The sequence below is a fragment of the Dermochelys coriacea genome, chromosome 2 (genome assembly GCF_009764565.3).
Source record: "Dermochelys coriacea isolate rDerCor1 chromosome 2, rDerCor1.pri.v4, whole genome shotgun sequence".
NCBI lineage: Eukaryota > Metazoa > Chordata > Testudines > Dermochelyidae > Dermochelys > Dermochelys coriacea.
The window spans coordinates 270,136,720-270,154,119 of record NC_050069.1 but is presented as its reverse complement, the minus strand read 5'-3'; the positions used below and the strand labels follow the sequence as shown (position 1 = coordinate 270,154,119).

General features: G+C 54.4%; 1 protein-coding gene across 5 annotated transcripts; it reads right to left on the bottom strand.

Moving 5' to 3' along the window:
- Positions 1-1,790: 1,790 nt before the first annotated feature.
- Positions 1,791-13,861, bottom strand: LOC119850776 (zinc finger protein 777-like). 5 transcript variants are annotated; one of them, XM_043507056.1, is made up of 8 exons: positions 13,396-13,486; positions 13,323-13,365; positions 11,925-12,320; positions 11,343-11,469; positions 9,636-9,749; positions 4,788-4,916; positions 4,539-4,670; positions 1,791-3,429 (listed from the first exon to the last, which is right to left on the bottom strand). In XM_043507056.1, the coding sequence occupies exons 2-8, from the start codon at positions 13,344-13,346 to the stop codon at positions 2,414-2,416; spliced, it is 1,938 nt and encodes a 645-aa protein (XP_043362991.1). In that variant the 5' UTR covers positions 13,347-13,365; positions 13,396-13,486; the 3' UTR covers positions 1,791-2,413. The 5 variants fall into 5 exon arrangements, with proteins under 5 accessions (XP_043362991.1, XP_043362992.1, XP_038245262.1 ...); XM_043507057.1 differs by lacking the exons at positions 13,323-13,365; positions 13,396-13,486 and adding an exon at positions 13,792-13,861; XM_038389334.2 differs by having other exon boundaries at positions 13,323-13,496.
- Between the last annotated feature and the right edge of the window lie 3,539 nt (positions 13,862-17,400).

Genomic DNA, 17,400 nt, shown 5'->3' with positions numbered 1-17,400 from the left:
AACTCAGATCACCACGAGGGCCACCTCATGGAAACCTCCACCCCTTCCGTGAGGCCCCGCCACTGCCCCGCCTCTTCCCACCCCTTTCCCGCACCTATTCCAACCCCTTCCCCAAATCCCCGCCCCAGCCCCACCTCCTCCTCTGAATGCGCCACCAGGGCTGGCTCAAGGCACCAGCTTTCCAAGCAGGCGCTTGGGGCAGCATTCAGAATGGGACAGCAGTCCATGTCCAACGGCGGCAAATTCGGCAGCAGCTCCGCTGCTCTTCCGGGCATGGTGCAATTCAGCGGTGACTGCTTGGGGCGGCAAAATTGGTAGAGCCACCCCTGCGCACCACGTTCCTGCTCCCGCCGCCCTCCCTCCCAGTGTGTGCAAACAGCTGTTTGGCAGCAGCTGGGCAAGAAGCGCTGGGAGGTAGGTGGAGCAGCAGCGGTGATGTGGCACACTCAAGGGGGGAGGAAGAGGACGGGGTGGGGGTGAGGGGAGCTTGGCTGCCAGAGGGTTCCTCTTGCTCTGTCCCCATCTGTAGCGGGGCAGATACCCCCCTCCTGGGGGAAAAGGGAGGCTGACTGGGGAAGCAGCCACAGCTGGGGCCACACCCAATCAGTCCACAGCTGGCCCTGATATAAGGGCTAAGGGAGGAGCTGGCTCAGTCTCACTCCAGCTTGGAGTGGGAAGGCCCCGGCTGCCTGGGAACAGAGGGCACTTGATGCAGAGCAGCACTGGGGAAAGGCAAGAGGAGCTGGGGAGCTCCAGCCTGGCAACCCCCCAGGCTGAGGCCTTGGGTAAGGCCTATCAAAGGTACTGGGGCTACAGAGGTGCAGCCCGGGAACAGGCAGAGGCAGCAGGTCCCACCCCCTTGTCAGTGATGAGTGGCCATTACAGCCTGCAGTCTGCCCCAGGGAGCGGGGGCTAGATGATGACTGGCAGTAGCCACTGAGGCAAGGTGGGTATAGAGGCTTGGGGGTTCCCCTGGGAAAGGAGACCCAGAGAGTGGGGGTACTGCTGGGGCAGACCCCCCCCCCCCGGTAAAGGCATAGGGTCCGGGAGGGACACGGGGGCCTGAGCCAGCTGAGACACCAGCCAACAGAGGGTGCTCCGAGAGCTGGAATTGAGCTAATTCCTGAAGCAACCAGCAGGAGGCGCCGCAGCGGTGAGTGCTTGACCTGCTGCACCATCTTTTCTTCCCTCCCTCTTCCCTCCCCTCCCACCCCAGTTTTTCCTTTTCTCTGTCATCCTGTCTTCCCCTCCTCCCCCACCGGCTGATTCTCCCCCATGCCCACTGGCCTCTCAAGCTGGTTCCAGCCCTCATCTGCAGCCCCCACCTCATCTCCTTTCACACCCCTGCAGAGGTAGAGGGGAGGGTTCCTTCCTCTCCCCCGCACTCTCACTGCACAGGGCCACAGGGCTTTTTCAGCTGCCCTCTGGGCCCACTTCTCGCCCGCCCCATGAGGTCAGGCGGAGCAAGGAAACCTGCTGCAGGGCTCTACGTTCCCCAGGCACCAGGTTCAGTGGGCGTTTGCAGTGCAGGATCAAGCACAGACACCCCCTCCCACACAGTGGGCCGCTGGGGGGCTTTTACCACACACCTCCCTGGCAGCATACACGGGCCAGGACCCTGCACCAGCAAACTAGCACCTGGCTACACAGCCGCGTGAGCAACACAGTGAGAGCAGGGCCCTCCCCTCTCAGCTCTGCCCCGCCCCAGAAAGTGGAGCCCCAGGTTCCCAAGCTATTCACAATTTTAAATCAAGACTGCGGGTTTTTTGTTTAAAAAAAAAAATGCTCTATTTCATCCAGGAATTCTTTTGTGCAAGTCACATGGCGCATGTTATACAGGCGGTCGGACCAGATGACCCCAATGTGCCTGTCCAGCTTTGGAATCTGTTTAAATACTGACACACATGAAACGCTGAACACCGGAGTCACTTATCCGCTGCCGCAAGCCGCCCATTTCCGCCTTCCATCCATGTGTATCGTCCCATAAAAACCAGAGTTTTTCACTTAAATATTATTTTGCTGCCAGTTCGTTTTCCTGCGATCGTGACACCCTGCTCTAGTGCAGTTGTGTTATTGTAACCTCTTATCCCAGAACAAATCTGCCTGGATTGTCATTCCTGTGTTTACCATCTGCACTGACACACCATGGCTTGGCCTTAATTACCTTAGCCGGATAAGGTGAAATTAACCTGACACCCTAGTCTCCCAGGTGAATTGGCTGTAGCTCATTAAAGACCAAAGACCAATCCTCCCCTTGGCTACACCTGCACAGCCCCCCAGCTTGGATGGCTGTGAACGAGGGCAGACCAGGGGTGGCTATTCAGACTGGAAGCCTTTGAGCCATTCAGCGCCTCCCTCCTGTAGATTACCATGCTGACCCCTTAGTGTTTCTGCAGACGGGCTCACTCGCCTGTTACGATTTCTCCCTGTGGCTGTGTTTGTGCTTGAGGAGGTGCTGCCTGCGGATGTAGGCCTTCCCGCACTCGCTGCATTGGTAGGGCCTCTCTCTCTCCGTGTGGATCTTCTGGTGGTCCACGAGGTGGTGGTGCCGGTTGAAGGTTTTGTGACACTGGGCACACTGGTAAGGCCGCTCCCCGGTGTGGATCCTCTGGTGCCGGATGAGGTCGGAGGGACGGGTGAAGCTCTTGCTGCAGTACGGACACAGTATGAGCGATCCCTTGCTGCGGTCGGCGTGCCCCCTTTTGTGCACGACGAGACACCTCCTCTTAGAGAAGTGCTCCATGCACTCCCTGCACGTGTACGTCCTTTGCACACGAGGCGGCTGGTATTTGCTCAGACTCGATTTGTGAGCCAGCTTTTTGACCCGTTTGGTGATCCCGCTGGAACCGTCTTCAGTCTGGCTTCGGGGTTGGGACTCAGGGGGAGCCGATTGGCTGGAACGTTCCTGAGGAGCCGGGAGCGCGCAGGCTCCCGCAGCTGTCTGGTGTCGCAGATGCAGTAGAAATTTCTGCTTGGCTCTGAAACTTTCCCCACAGTTTGGGCACTCGTACAGCAGCTCGTTTGCGTGCCCCTTCTGGTGGATGATGAGATTTATTTTCAACCTAAAGCTCTTCCCGCACACTGTGCATGCAAACAGTCTCTCTCGAGTGCTCTTTCTCTGGTGGTGGATCAGGGCCCCACCCCAGTGAGTGGAGTTCACTGTCCTGCTCTCTGCGTGGTTTCTCTGCTGTGTTACTGAGCTGCATGCAACCTCCCGGGCTGTTACCGCCCCAGGATCCTGGAAATCCTCCTCTTCAAATCCTCCCAACAACATCCCTGGCACCTCCAGGTTTTCAGGAAGTTCCTCCCCAGGGCCCTGGTCATGCTCCCAAGGGCCCAGGACAGCTTCCTCTTTTGCTCTTTCCAGCGACGTCCCTGGCACTTCCTCCACTTGCTGCACCTCTGTTTTGATCACAATCCCCTCATCAGCTGCAAATTAAACAGAATCCAGAGATTATTCCTTCCATCAGTTTGATATGAAGGAAACCTAAAGGTTCAGACTTTCCTGATTCCTAATCTCAGGGGCTGGGTCCCATCACGCTGGCGTAATACTAGGTACTGGCTCTTTAGAAAGAGGCAGACATTTCCCATCTCCATGTTTACAGACGTTAGGAAATGACCTACTATTAGCAGAGTAAAACTGACCTGTGGGCCCGGTCTGGGCTTTAAGTGACACACAGGCCTCACACGGCCTCACTGCACAGGGTGAGTCGCACCAAGAGACTTCCCTGTTGGGTAACCCGCTTCCCAAGCGGCCTCAGGTCTCTCTCCGAGAAGATGGGTTTTAGAGTCACCCGTGAGTGATCGCGTTATACTTCTGAGGTTTTGTCATGGATAGCCTGACGTTAACCGCACGAGACATGGAGGCTGGGTTTGACTGGTCAGTGATTTAACAAAGTCACTTGGAAGTTCCTCTCTGGCTGAGAACTGTAAGAGCCATGTTCCAAAGCTCTCTAATTCCAGACATGGAACGACGCTGCCGGCAGACTCTGACCCTGGCTGCACCCAGAGAACTGAAGAGGAAACAATGGGCACGTTTTAGTGCAATGTCGGAATAGCAGCTGTCTGTTTTTAACAGCTCTGCTCATTAGCTGATTTCAGTCATTTTTGGTTCTGAACAACCTCAAAGCTGGGCTGAAGGAGTAGGCCAGCCCCCCTATCATCAGGCACGATCATTGGAGTTACAGGAGGGAGGAATCGGACCAAATGCACTCCATTCAGTCCTGTGTGATCAGAGGGAATATAATGAACATACCAGCTGTTCCTTCTCTGAAGCAGAAAAAGCCAGTGATAGCATACACCATGGCATTTCTTACTCTTTACAATCCTTCCTGGTGGACAGTGGGATTTACAGTCATTTCTCTATTCCCTGGGACCATCTGCATCACATAAAGGCCTGTCCTGAAATTGTCAGGCCGAGAGACAGGCATGGGAACATCACGCCATCCCCTGAGCAGCTTAGTGCTGTCTGGGCTGAGGCACCTGATGAGGTGGCTTAAGAGTTGCAACAAAACACAAACATTGCTTTCTCCAAATACCTTCGTCAGAGGGAAGAGGAGGGGACCAGCTCTGCTTCACTGACTCCTCCAAACACTGAGAGGAAGGACGGGTGATAGGAGGGATTAACTGCCTGCAGTTGGTAAGGATTGGTAGGAAGCCGTGAGGAACATCTGCCGTGAAGAGATGACAAGTGCTGGTTACCATTGGATTACATACAGTAAGAAAGCACTCATAAAGACAGGATTTATTGCTCTTGCTGTTTCTGGTTGGGTTAGTCTGTTACTCACCTGGGCTGCAGTGTGGTGGGTCTGTTGGGATTTTACTTTCCTCCAAGGCCCCTTGATCCTGCATATGGGGCTCCTCCTCTTGTTTGATCTGTGATAGAGCGTCACTTGTCAACATGGGGGATTCTGGCCCTGAGAAAGAGAATTACGTCATTTTACCGATAGCCACCTATTTAAAAGCAGCATTTTGGGCACAGGGATTTCATCCTCACTAACGTTTGCAAAGCACTTTGAGCTCCACGGGAAGATGGTTTTGGAAAGCAAGTCAGTAGTTAGTCACTGGGGGATATACTTCATCAGTTATGGGTCGTGTCACAGACTAGTGAAAAGCACGAGTGTCGTTTTCACTAGATCATCCCACAGCAGTGAAAATCCAATCCCATCAACACAACCTCGCCATGTGACAGACCCTAATCCCTGAGACCTGGGTTCTCAGCTCCAGGCTCACGAACTGATTGCAGTCACTCCTTCCTTTATTGTTAAATGGGGGAGGGGCCCCAGCTAGGCGGCAGGAGGGATCCTGATGTAGAAAGAACGACAGATTTCGAAGGACTTAGAGCTTCAGAGTAAAGAGGAAGTTACTCACTTTGTGCAATAACAATGGTTCTCCGAGTAGTATGCCTATGGGCGCGCCACTGTAGGTGCATCTGGGCGCCTGCACCTCTAATCAAAGAATCTAGGTAGCAGCATTCGATCGGCCCGCACATGCGCTCTCCCTCCCTCGTGGCCTGCCTGGAGGCCATCTAGCGCTGCACGGGCGAACCAGCCTCCATCCCTTCTCTACCACAGAGCCCCTTGTCGAGAACTCCAAAGTCGGGGAGGCAGGGGCACCGACAGGGTCACATGTCTCGAAAAACCCTCGTTACTGCACAAGGTGAATAACGTCCTCTTCTTCTTCCACCATAGCGACTTCCCAGCGGTATCCCCCATGGCAGGCTGGGGCTTCGGGGTGGAGTCTGTTACTGACGATAGTGCTGAGGAGCTGAAGAGGACATGAGAGGCCGAGTCCCGAAGAACTGCACAGTGTTGCGCGAAAGCATGGGCAGAGGCCCTGCAGATTTCTGAGACGGGAACGTCTTTAAGAAACGCGACCAAGGTGGAAACGGCTCTTGTGGAGTGCTTGCGGATTCCTGATGGGGGCAGCAGGTTACGCGCATATAACAGTGGTTAGTGCAACCAGAGACCCATTTCGAGAACCTTTGAGCTGATATTGTGGAGCCTTTGGATCTTTCTGCGAATGAAAGGAAGAGTTTAGGAGACTTCCTAAAGTCCTTAGTCCTGTCCAAATAAAATGCTAGGGCTCTCCTAACAGCCAGCATATGCAGTATTGCCTCTCTGTGTCACAGGGTGGTTTTGGAAAACGGGCGGGGAAGTGAATTAGCTGGTTCATATGAAAGGATGAGGTTACCTTGGGTAGAAGCTTAGGATATGGCCCCGGGGTGACTTTGTCCTTAAAGAAGACCGTGAACAGCAGGTGCACCAACAACACTGCTATTTCTGCATCCGTCGTGCTGAGGTAATGGCCCCAAGGAACGCTGTCTCCACGGACCGGCGTAAAAGGGAGCAAGTGGCCATGGGTTCAAAGGGTGTTCTAGTTAAGGTTTTCAGAACCAAGCTGAGGTCCCACGTTGGAGTGGGTGATCTAAGCTGTGGGAAGAGGCTTCTCACGCTCTTGAGGAATCTGCGTGTCGCTGGATGGGTGAATACTGAGTGTCCGTCCACCTGATGGTGAAAAGCTGTTATGGCCTGTAAAGGTCCGGACTCACCCCTGCGGCGCCTCCTGCTGGTAGTCGTTGGGAATTAGCTTGTCCAGCCCCCGGAGCGTCCTCTGCAGGCCAGTGATTCGCCTTACCACCGGCCCCCATGTCCCTCCCAGGACCCAGTGCCCCTTTCTCTGGGGTGCTGCCCCCCTGGCAGTACCCCCACATTCTCAAGTTCTAGGTCTCCCCACCCAGGGGAACCCCCACCCTCTAACCCCACCTCGCCTCAGTCTGGGCTACTGCCAGCCCCCACTTAGCCCCTTGTATCGGGGGCAGACTGCAGTGTATACGCCACTCATCACAGGCAAGGGGGTTTTGGACCTGCTGCCTCTGCCTACCCATGGGCTGCCCCTCTGCAACCCTGCATCTATTCGGCCTGTACTCAGGCCTGCAGCCCGAGGCTTTCCAGGCTGGAGCTCCCAGCTCCTCTGGCCCTTCCCCAGCCCTGCTCCAATCTAGGTGTCCTGCTCAGCACATTGCTGAGAACTGAGGTGGCTGGGATCTGTGAGCTGGCTGTGAACTGAGTTTCCTTTTCTGTCCCAGGGTTTAGATTCCTAGAGCATGTAGTGTGGCTCTCAAGTCCTTTAAGGTGTGGAGCGATGCCTCTGTTTTGTTAGCCAAGAGTTTGGGCCCTTCGAATGGGAGGTCCTCAGCTGCTGTCTGCACTTCCTCCGGCACCCCTGAGAGGTGTAACCAGGATGCCGCCTCATTACCTCTGCTGTCGAGACTGAACTGGGCCCTCTTGCACAATGGCTTGAAATTGTTCCTTTTGCACTTCTGGCAAGTGGTCAATGAAGGCATAGCTGAGTTTTGCATAGTTCATGTAGTTGTACTGGGCCATTAAGGCTTGATAGTCAAAAACCTGAATTGTAAAGGCACGAAGAGTATGCCTTCCTCCCCGATTGGTCGAGCCTCTTCCAGTCTCTGTCACTGGGGGTGGATCTGGTGTGATGTCGCTTTCCTTGCATGTTAACAGCATCCAGGATGAAAGAGTTGGGCTGACGGTGAATGAAAAGACCAATCTGCCTCCTTGAAGGACACGTAATATTTTTTGTCTGCCCTCTTGCAGGTTGGTGCAATAGAGGCCGGTGTCTGCCAGATGGCCTTGGCAGAGTCTAAAAGCACCTCACTGACTGGGAGAGCAATTCTGGAAAAAGAAGAGGTGTGCAGTATGTCCAAATCTGTGGTGTGAGTCTTTCACTGCCTCAAAGGGAATTTGCAGAGCCTCACCCATCCTCTTAGTAAGATCTTGGAAAAACTTAAAATCATCAGCTAATAATGAAGGAGGAGGCATCACCACCTCATCAGGTGAGGAGGAGAAGATGTTCATCAGTGGAGTGGTTTTCACCTCTAGTCTGGCCTCCTGTTGCTTGAAAGTTTCTTCCCAAGCCTCTGGGGCTCTGGATACAGAGGCTAGAGGGGATTGTCTGGTGGACTGTCTGTGGGAGATTCTAGATCCTCGAGAGGCGTGGGGCCTGTAGGCTGCCCATGGATCCCAGTAAGGCCACTGAGGGGGAAAGGGCATGGGTGATACTACCAATGGGTGACCATACCAGGAAGATTGGAGATCTGAGCATGGGTGCAGCTGTGTAGGTCTCAGATGCTGTAACAGAGGGGTGTGACGCAAGACCAGAGAAAAGCAGTCCTCCTGGTCACGGTTTGAGTCCCCGCTGGAGTAGGGTGGGGCTGATAAGGGCGCTGGAGGTGAACGCCCCGGTGCCAATGGTGGTTCTGGGGACTGAGATGGGCTCGGTGCTGGAGCCTGGATACCGAGTAGTGGTGACTCTGGTTCCTCCATAACCATAAGGTCCCTAGAGAAGCAGAACTCTGGTGGTACCACTGTGGTCGATGCTGTCAGGGCGGTCGATGCTGACTCATCAGTACCGACAGCCTTTTATGTGTGGCTCGTTCCAACAGGAGCTGCTTTGAAGTGCTCCGTGCCAAGGATCTTTTCGTTGGCACCAATTTTGTAGAGACGGTACTGACAGTGGTGCCCGTTCCCCAGCCTGTGCCCCCTGGGTCCCTAGGCATTACTGTGAGCTCTTGGTGCTGTGCTTGGGGTCATCGGTGCCGAGGTCACCAAACACACTGGGGATCCCCTTTGGCTGGTCAAGAGCTCAGTTTGAGGGCTTGCAGCCCTTTTTTCTAGAGACTTTAGAAGAGGAAGTCAGCCGACTGTCTCTGCGATTCTCCCTCTCTGGAGGCTGAAGGCTCTGGAGCGGATTCAGAACCAGGGTCAGACGCCAGTTTAAGAGCACCCTCCACGGGGAGGAGTTTCCAGTTTTGTTGCTGGTTCTTTTGGGATCTAGCCTTCAGCTGCTGGCAGAAGCTGCACTTCTACAGAATACGTGCCTCTCCGAGAGACGCAACAAGAGTGTCCGTCCACCACTGGCATTGCCTCCCTGCAGGAGAAGCACCTTTTAAAGCAGGGTGGGAAACGATCATGCCCCTACTTAGGTGCCAACTTTATGGGTGCTCAGGGGCTGGAGCACCCACGGGGAAAAAAGAGTGAGTGCTCAGCACCCACCGGCAGGCCCCACCAGTCAGCTCCTTCCCCTCCGCCCAGCACCCCCTGTCTGCCGAGAATCAGCTGCTCAGCGATGAGCAGGAGGCGCTGGGGGAGGAGCGGGGGCAGGAAGAGCTAGAGCGAGTGCAGAGCAGGGGGTGGAATGGGGTGGGAAAAGGCAGGCTGGGGGCGTGGCCTAGGGGAAGGGGTGGAGTGGGGGTGGGGCCTGGGGCAGAACAGGGTTTGAGCAGCCCTTGGGAAACGGGTCGACAAGAGGATTTTTTTTTTTTTTTTTAAGAATCAAAGAAATAAAATATCTTGCGGCTCTCTGGGCACTACAAAAGCTAACGGAAATGCTAAGAACTGAGAACGACTTGTTCTGTTTCCGGGCTAAGGGCGATTGAGAAGGAGCAGAGGACGGTCTGCTTGTGCAGTGCTAGATAACCTCGAGGCAGACCACAACGGGGAGAGGGCGTGAGTGCGGGCCGAACGGACGCTGCTACCTACTTTCTCCAATGAGAGGCGCAGATACACCTACAGTGGACCACCCACAGAGACGCTACCTGAAGAAGCAGCCTCACTCACCTGTGCAAGGCTCCACAGGGATTTCTACCTTCTCTGAGTCCTGCTGATCCTGGACACATGGTTCTTCCCCTTGTTCAATACGGGCTAAGATGTCAGGCTTGGAAATGGCATAATCTATTTCAAAGAAAAGAATGAGAGTAGGGGACACAACGTTACAAAGAATGTGACCGTTTATACAGCATCCTTAGCATGTGCTTGGCGCTCAGAGGACAAATAAAGGAACAGTTCCCTGCCCTGAGCAGCTCAACTTCTAATGTAGATTTACCGGCATTTGTTGCATCAGTGTGAGGCACCAGCTACAGAGATCAGCCAGTTAGGGAGCCCCAGGGTGAGGGGGAGAGACTGTACCAAAAACACACAATACTGATAACCAAGAAAATCCTGTTCTCTCCATTCCATCCACAGGCCTTCAGATCTCAGCTGTCCAGCAGGAAGGGAGGGTCTTTGACTCAGGAACTCAGTATTAGCCAGTGAAAATCACCCTGCAGATGCACATGGGGATTTCTCCCAGGAAGAATGTTAAGGCTCTTGGATGGTTTGCCAGGGGAACCATGTGCTGGACAAGGATAAAAGGCACAGTCAGATCTTCCTAGGGCAGCCGGTCTCTGACCTGCTCGGGCTGTAACCAGGACCCTTGCTATGAAGGGATGCTGGTTCTGTGACCCTCTCTAGGTTTCATTTGTTGTTGCTACCTTTGAGTGCTCCACTGTGACCTGATGATGGCAGGGGTAAGAGTGTCCCCGACCTCCTCCGGGAGGATGCGCTGGTCTGGGGCCCGCAGTTGAGGAGGTCCTGCCTCCTGCTCCTCCCAGTCTATATCTGGGTTCCAATACGTGTCAAGTGCCTGGTGTAGCAGCCTTGGGGGGCGGGGCAAAGAGCTCCTGACATAGTCTCTGTTACTTCGTTGTGCTGAAAGGAGCTGGCGCAGGGTAGCGACTTTCCAGAGGATGGTTCTAAATATGCGATATTCTTTTGGGGAGAAAATTACCATTTAAAATGAAAGCAGGAAAACATTATATTTAGAAGACTAAATTTCTACCCAAATCACTCGTGGGTGAAGGCAATTTTGCATCAACACTCCGAGGAAGGGTGGTCTCGTGGGGAAGGCTCCCAAGACCTGGGTTCAAACCCAGCTCTGCCACAGACTCCATATGTGACCCAAGGCAGATTTTCAAAAGAGCACGGAATGGTTGGAGCATGGCTCTTTTGAAAATCTGGCCCTGGTGGTGGGGGCTGAGCATTTGAAAATCTGTCTATAGGCCTTTGAAAATGTAGCTCTTTATCGCTTTGGGCCTCAATTCCCCATCCATAACATGGTGACGCTACTGTCCTACCTTACGGGGGTTTGTGAGGATAGGGCACGTGGGTGCTACCTACAGTGATGGAGCGTGTATAAGAACCAAGATAAGTCAGGAGTGGACATCACCAGATTTCTATAAAGAGGACTCGAGCTGGAGCAGATAAATGCAGATAAATCCAATGGGAGAAAGCACAGAACATGGAGAGCTCAAGCCACCACGGGGTAACTTTCACTCTCTGTTCCTATGGGAGGATGCACGGAGTTGATCTTTCAGAAAATCTTTGAGAGCTACAAGCTCCGACCTAGCAAAATGCAACGTGAGTGGAGGGTAACTTCGAGCTGGATTCCAGCCCAGGAACTGCGCACAACTTACCGCTTCTAACGAAGGAGGGAAAACGGATCCTTACCCAGCGAGATCAAAGTCTCATAGTTCCCCTTCATCACGTTCTTGTAAAGCTCCTTCTGCCATTCATCCAAGCTCTCCCACTCCTGCTCGTTGAAGTAGACAGAGACGTCGTCGAACGTCACCGGCACCTGGAATCACACGCACTGTACGCTCAGCGCCTGCTGCTTCTGTACCATCCTGTTAACAGCCCCTCACATCTTTTATTAGTTATGAGACAAGGAGCACAATCAACCCCCAGGCCCACTGTCACCACAGGCCGTCACTATCCCTCTGGACAAGGCAAGGCAGCCTTTCTTCCTTCCCCGTACTTTAAAAGGACTTCAGGACTTCCCCACCTCGGGGGACCTCTGCATTGCTGTTGCTTAAACTTTCATCCCTCTGCAGGCTGCTGACAAGCCTCGCTGTGTATGTGCTGGGCTCACATACATCACCCATCCCTCTACCAGCCCCTTCCTTCTTGAATTTGCAACTATGGTGCCGTGGCTCATGGGGCATCCCAAAGTGGTCCCAAGAATTCACAGCATAGTGAATGAACAAGATCATGAGATAATTCTACATTCTGTTTTGCTCGCATCCCTGTTACCTGGGGAACCTGCCCCTTAGTCCCTGGGGGGAGTCTCAGGATCCAGAAGTTCCTGTTTTTCAGCAGGTTCTCCATGTTCTCCAGCCTCCTCTGCAGCAGATTATTCTCCTGGATCAGAGTCTCCAGCACGGCCCACTTACTCTCCAGCTGGTTCTCAAACTCCACCACCGTCCTCTCACAGTCTATTAGTTTCTTCTCAGTCGTCCCTGTTCTCCCCTCCAGGTTCAGCCACCGTGTGGTGTGAGCCTCCACCTTCCTCTCCACGGCTTGGATTGAAGTCATTACAGCCAGGGAAATTGCTCCTGTTCCCAACTGGGCTTCTCTCACAGTTTGTTCCCGGACAGCAAGGGGTTGTAAAGGCATCACACCCTGTTGCTCCGAGTCCAGTTCCAGAACCTGTTTGCAAGGACAACAAATGAAAACCGAGTCGGAGGTCGTACCCTAATCTAGCTAGAGAGGCAAAATTAGGGTGACCAGATGTCCCAATTTTATAGGGACAGTCCTGATATTCGGGGCCTTTTCTTCTATAGGCGCCTGTTACCTCTCACCGCCTCTCCTGATTTTTCACACTTTCTATCTGGTCACCCTAGGCACATACAGAGCTGCTCCCAGGCTCCATGCTGCTCAGCACTGCCCAGGTTTCAAAGTTTGCTCCGACCGGCTCGCATTCCCAGTGTGGCAGTCAAAGATATACTGATATTTTCATCACAGGCTTCAGGTGGGATGGCAGACCTTATCACGTGAAATCTAGCGACAGATGGCTGGGTCTGACTACAAGACTCAAGGGGTTTATTGTGGCCCCGTTACCTGCAATTCTATTAAGTGGGTGGCCTCATTTTTAGATCCCATCACTGGCTGCAACCAGGGTTCAAGCAGATTCAGAACCCACCTTCCAACTCCTGTCGGCACCACCCACCTCCTGCTACCCATGCGGGGTGCCCTGTGGTGCCAGGAGAGAGTCTCGCCCCCTAACAGACGTTGGCCCAGTGCCGGATCTGACCTCCCCAGCTGGTCCGGCTAGTCCCTGGGAGCCCCAGGACAGCCGGCGCTGCCCACCGCAGGGTTTGGTGTTTAGATGTCGGAGGGGTCGCGCCGGCACCAGGACCGGTGACAACGGAGCAGCGCAAGGCCACGGTCTCTGCCCGGACACGGGCCGGCTCCCCACGGTCCTGCCCCGGCGGGCTCGGGTTAATTTCCCCGCTAACCCGGAAGGTGCCCGCAGCGTGCGGCAAACCCCGGCGCAGGAGAAACGGGACGGGACCGCCCCGCCCGCGGGCAGCCCGGACCCGCCCCGGGGATCGGCCCCAGCCCGGCCGGCCAGCGCCGCGCTCCCGGGGCCCGGGCCGGGCGGGGAGCAGCCGCCGGGGCCCGCGGCTCCCCCGCCCGCCGGGCCCTTACCTGGGCAGCGGCCCGCTCGGCCATGGCCCCCCCGGGCGGGGCTTCTGCAGCGGGCCCGGCCCGGCCGAGCTCCGCTCCCGCTGCGGGCTGGGCAGAGTCCCGGCGCCGCCTCGCCACGGGCCGGCCCCGCTGCCGGGCGGAGCGGAGCGAGCGCAGCCGGGGCGCAGGGAGGGAGGCCGGGGGCCGCGGCCGGGCTGGCGGGGCCGGGAGCGGCGGGGCGGAGCGGGGCGGCAGCGGCCCCTGGCGGCGGCAGGCGGGGCGGGGCCGGAGCCGGCCGGTGCGGGGCCAATCTCCGCCCCGAGCGCGGCTCGTTCCCGGCTGTGACGAAGCCCGCGGCGGGGAGCGGGGGCTGGGAGCCGCTAGGTTCAGAAACACCCGGGGCTGGGGGACCCCTGCGGGGCAGCCCCGCTCCTGGGCTCAGGCTGCCCCTTCAGCACAGCGAGCTGGGACCCCGGAACCCCAACCTCACCTGACGGGCCGGAGTGGGGCAGACCCACGGGCCATGGTGCCCAGTGCCCTGTCTCGGGCCGGGGCCGGGAGCCCCAGAGGGAATGAACAGACGGGGGCGATTATCCAGGGATCCCTCCCCATCATCCACTCCCAGCTCCCGGCACTCAGAGGTTTAGGGACACCCAGAACACGGGTTCCATCCCTGCCGCTAGCCACTGACGGCCCTGACCTCCGTGAATTGATCTAGTTCTTTTTGAACCCTGCTCTAGTCTTGGCCTTCACAGCATCCTCTGGCAAGGAGTTCCACAGGTTGACTGTGCGCTGTGTGATTACTTCCTCTTGTGTTTTAAACCTGCTGCCTATTCATTTCATGGGGTGACCCCAGGGCTGAAAATAAGTCAGAGGATTTACCAGTAAGCCGGAGTCCTGAGCAGAGGGCGTGGCCTCAACCAGAAGAGGCAGGGCCTTAAATCCCGGGGCACAAGGGCCAGGGCTCCAGCTGCGGTAGTGGCGGCTGGGAGCCCAGGGCCCTTTACATCACCCCCGAGCTACCAGCTGCAGAGGCAGCTGGGAGTCCTGGGGCTGGGGAGCCTCAACCAGAAGAGGCAGGGCCTTAAATCCTGGGGCCCAAGGGCCAGGGCTCCAGCTGCGGTAGTGGCGGCTGGGAGCCCAGGGCCCTTTACATCACCCCCGAGCTACCAGCTGCAAAGGCAGCTGGGAGTCCTGGGGCTGGGGAGCAATTCAAAGGGCCCAGGGCTCCAGCTGCCACTACCGCAGCAGAGCCCTGGGGGCTCCGGGTTGCCACTGCTACCCCGGGGCTCTGGGCTCTGGCAGAACTTTAAAAGGCCTGGGGCTCCACTGTGGTAGCAGCTGCCGGAGCCCTGAGCCCTTTAAATGCCCATTGGATCCCTGCTGCCCAAGCCCTGGGGTAGCAGCAGCTGGGCTCTGTCGGGGATTTAAAGGGCCCCGGAGCTCCAGCTTTCACTACCGCCCCGGCCCTTTAAATCCCCGCCGCAGCCCTGCCACTGCTACCCCAGGGCTTTAAATTGCCGTCTGGGAAAGCCGGTCCCGGCTTACTTTCACCTCTGGGTGACCCCTAGTTCTTGTGTTATGTGAGGGGGTAAATAACACTTTCTTGTTGACTTTTTCCAGACCAGTCATCATAGTTTTATAGACCTCTGTCGTAGCCCCCCTTCGTCGTCTCTTCTCCAAGCTGAAAGTCTCCGTATTTTTAACCTCTCGCATGGAAGCTGTTCCAGACGCTCATCGTTTTTGCTGCCCTTCTCTGAACCTTTTCCAATTCTAACATAGCTTTTTTGAGATGTGGCGACCAGAACTGCGCACAGTATTCAAGGTGTGGGCGTTCCATGGATTTGTATAGTGGCATTATGATAGTTTGTGTCTTATCTATCTCTTTTCTAACGGCTCCTACAGTCTGTTCGCTTTTTTGACTGACAGCACATTGAGCAGCTGTTCTCAGAGAACTGTCCACCATGACTCCAAGACCTCTCTGGAGCAGTAACAGCTAATTTAGGCCCCACTGTTGTACGTTGTTGTGTTGTAGCTATGGTGGTCCCAGGATATGAGAGTGACAGGTAAAGTAGTATCTTTTAGACATGAAGAAGAGCTCTAATCTCAAAAGTTTGCTTCTGTCTCCCAACAGAAGTTGGTCCAATAAAAGATATTACCTCCCCCATCCTGTCTTTCTATTCTCGACCCCATCATTTTCTGTGCAGAGTTGCGATTGTTTTTTCCAAGGTGCATTACTTTGCATTTATCAGCATTCAGTTTCATCCACCGTTTTGTTGCCAGTCACCCAGTTTTGTGAGGTCCCTTTGTAACTCTGCCCAGTTTGCTTTGGACTGGTCTTGAGTGATTTTGTATCATCTGCAAACTTTACAACCTCACTGTTTACCCCTTTTTCCAGATCATTTATGAATAAGTTGAACAGCCCTGGTCCCAGTACAGATCCCTGGGGGCCAGTACTGTTTACCACTTTCCATTGTGAAAACTGACAACTTATTCCTACCCTTTGTTTCCCATCTTTTAACCATTTATTGATCCACGAGAGGACCGTCTCTCTTATCCTACTTTGCTTAAGAGCCTTGTTGAAACTGAAAATCCAATAACCAATGCTGCAATACCTGAGTCCTTCAGACTCCAAGGCTTAGCTTTGTTAGGTGGCAAAGTGACCAGTGTATTAATTAGGGTTATTTATATTGCAACAGTGCCTAAAAGACCCCATCAGATCAAGACCCCGTTGTGCTGGGTGCAGCACAAACAGCCAGGGACAGTCCCTGCCCCAAGAGCTCACCAGCGTGCATTTCCTTTGCTTAAACACAAAAGTGTGATATAGTTACCTCTACCTGTTCAAGTTCCCTGGGGAATCCAACATTCAGCAAGCCAAGGGTGAAGGATATTCTAGGCAGCCGTACAAAAGTGTCCTGACAATGGACCCTCTCTGCCGGAGAAGTTTTCTCAGCTATGTTTACTTAGATTGTCAGCTCTGTGAGGCGGGGGCTGTCTTTCTGTTCTGTTTGTTCCTTCAGTGCCTAGCGCAGCAGGATCCTGGTCCTTGATTAGGGCTCCTAGGTGATACAAATCATCAAACCAACCCAGTGAACTGCAATGCTCTTCCAAAACCCGCCAGCTTTCCGTCGTCACTGAATTCAAACCACATGCATCCGCACATCAAATATACGCCACCTCCCCAAAACACTGGAACCCTCCAACACTCCAGTGAATTCACCTGGAGCATGCAGAGGGGCTACTACGGGGTCCATGCAACACTTCGGTGCTATAGGGCTGAAGCAGGATGTACGATGCCGATGGCCTGGATGGCCTTCTGCACAGGGGAGAATTCCACCCATTTGCATGATCAAGCAACCACTTTGTCTCCCCTCTGTGACTTGAATCCCTCCCTTGGGATGTTCCCCGCCCTGGTGCATGTTAGAGCCTCACTTGTTGTGACGCAGCAGGGACGGGGGAGTGTTGACCTGGGAATGTGGCAGGGGAGTTTCACTCCCTGTGGATGAAGAAAAGGAGGACTTGTGGCACCTTAGAGACTAACAAATTTATTTGAACATAAACTTTCGTGAGCTACCGTTCACTTCATCAGATGCATCTGATGGAAAATACAGTGGGGAGATTTATATACACACACAGAGAACATGAAACAATGGGTTTTATCATACACACTATAAGGAGAGTGATCACTTAAGATGAGCCATCACCAGCAGCGGGGGGGGGGGGAGAGGAGGAAAACCTTTCATGGTGACAAGCAAGGTGGGCTATTTCCAGCAGTTAACAAGAACGTCTGAGGAACAGTGGGGGGTGGGGTAGGGGGGAGAAATAACATGGGGAAATAGTTTTACTTTGTGTAATGACTCATTCACTCCCAGTCTCTATTCAAGCCTAAGTTAATTGAATCCAGTTTGCAAATTAATTCCAATTCAGCAGTCTCTCGCTGTTTTTGAAGTTTTTTTGTTGAAGGATAGCCACTCTCAGGTCTGTAATTGAGTGACCGGAGAGATTGAAGTGTTCTCCAACTGGTTTTGAATGTTATAATTCTTGATGTCTGATTTGTGTCCATTTATTCTTTTACACAGAGACTGTCCAGTTTGGCCAA

Excerpts from the sequence above, each read along its gene's own strand:
- LOC119850776 (XM_038389334.2), bottom strand. The coding sequence starts at position 13,346 with ATGGCCGAGCGGGCCGCTGCCCAG. Across the intron at positions 9,750-11,342 it reads TGAGACTTTGATCTCGCTGG|ATTATGCCATTTCCAAGCCT; the intron begins GTAAGGATCCGT and ends TCTTTGAAATAG. Across the intron at positions 4,917-9,635 it reads CCCTGTGGAGCCTTGCACAG|GGCCAGAATCCCCCATGTTG; the intron begins GTGAGTGAGGCT and ends TCTCTTTCTCAG.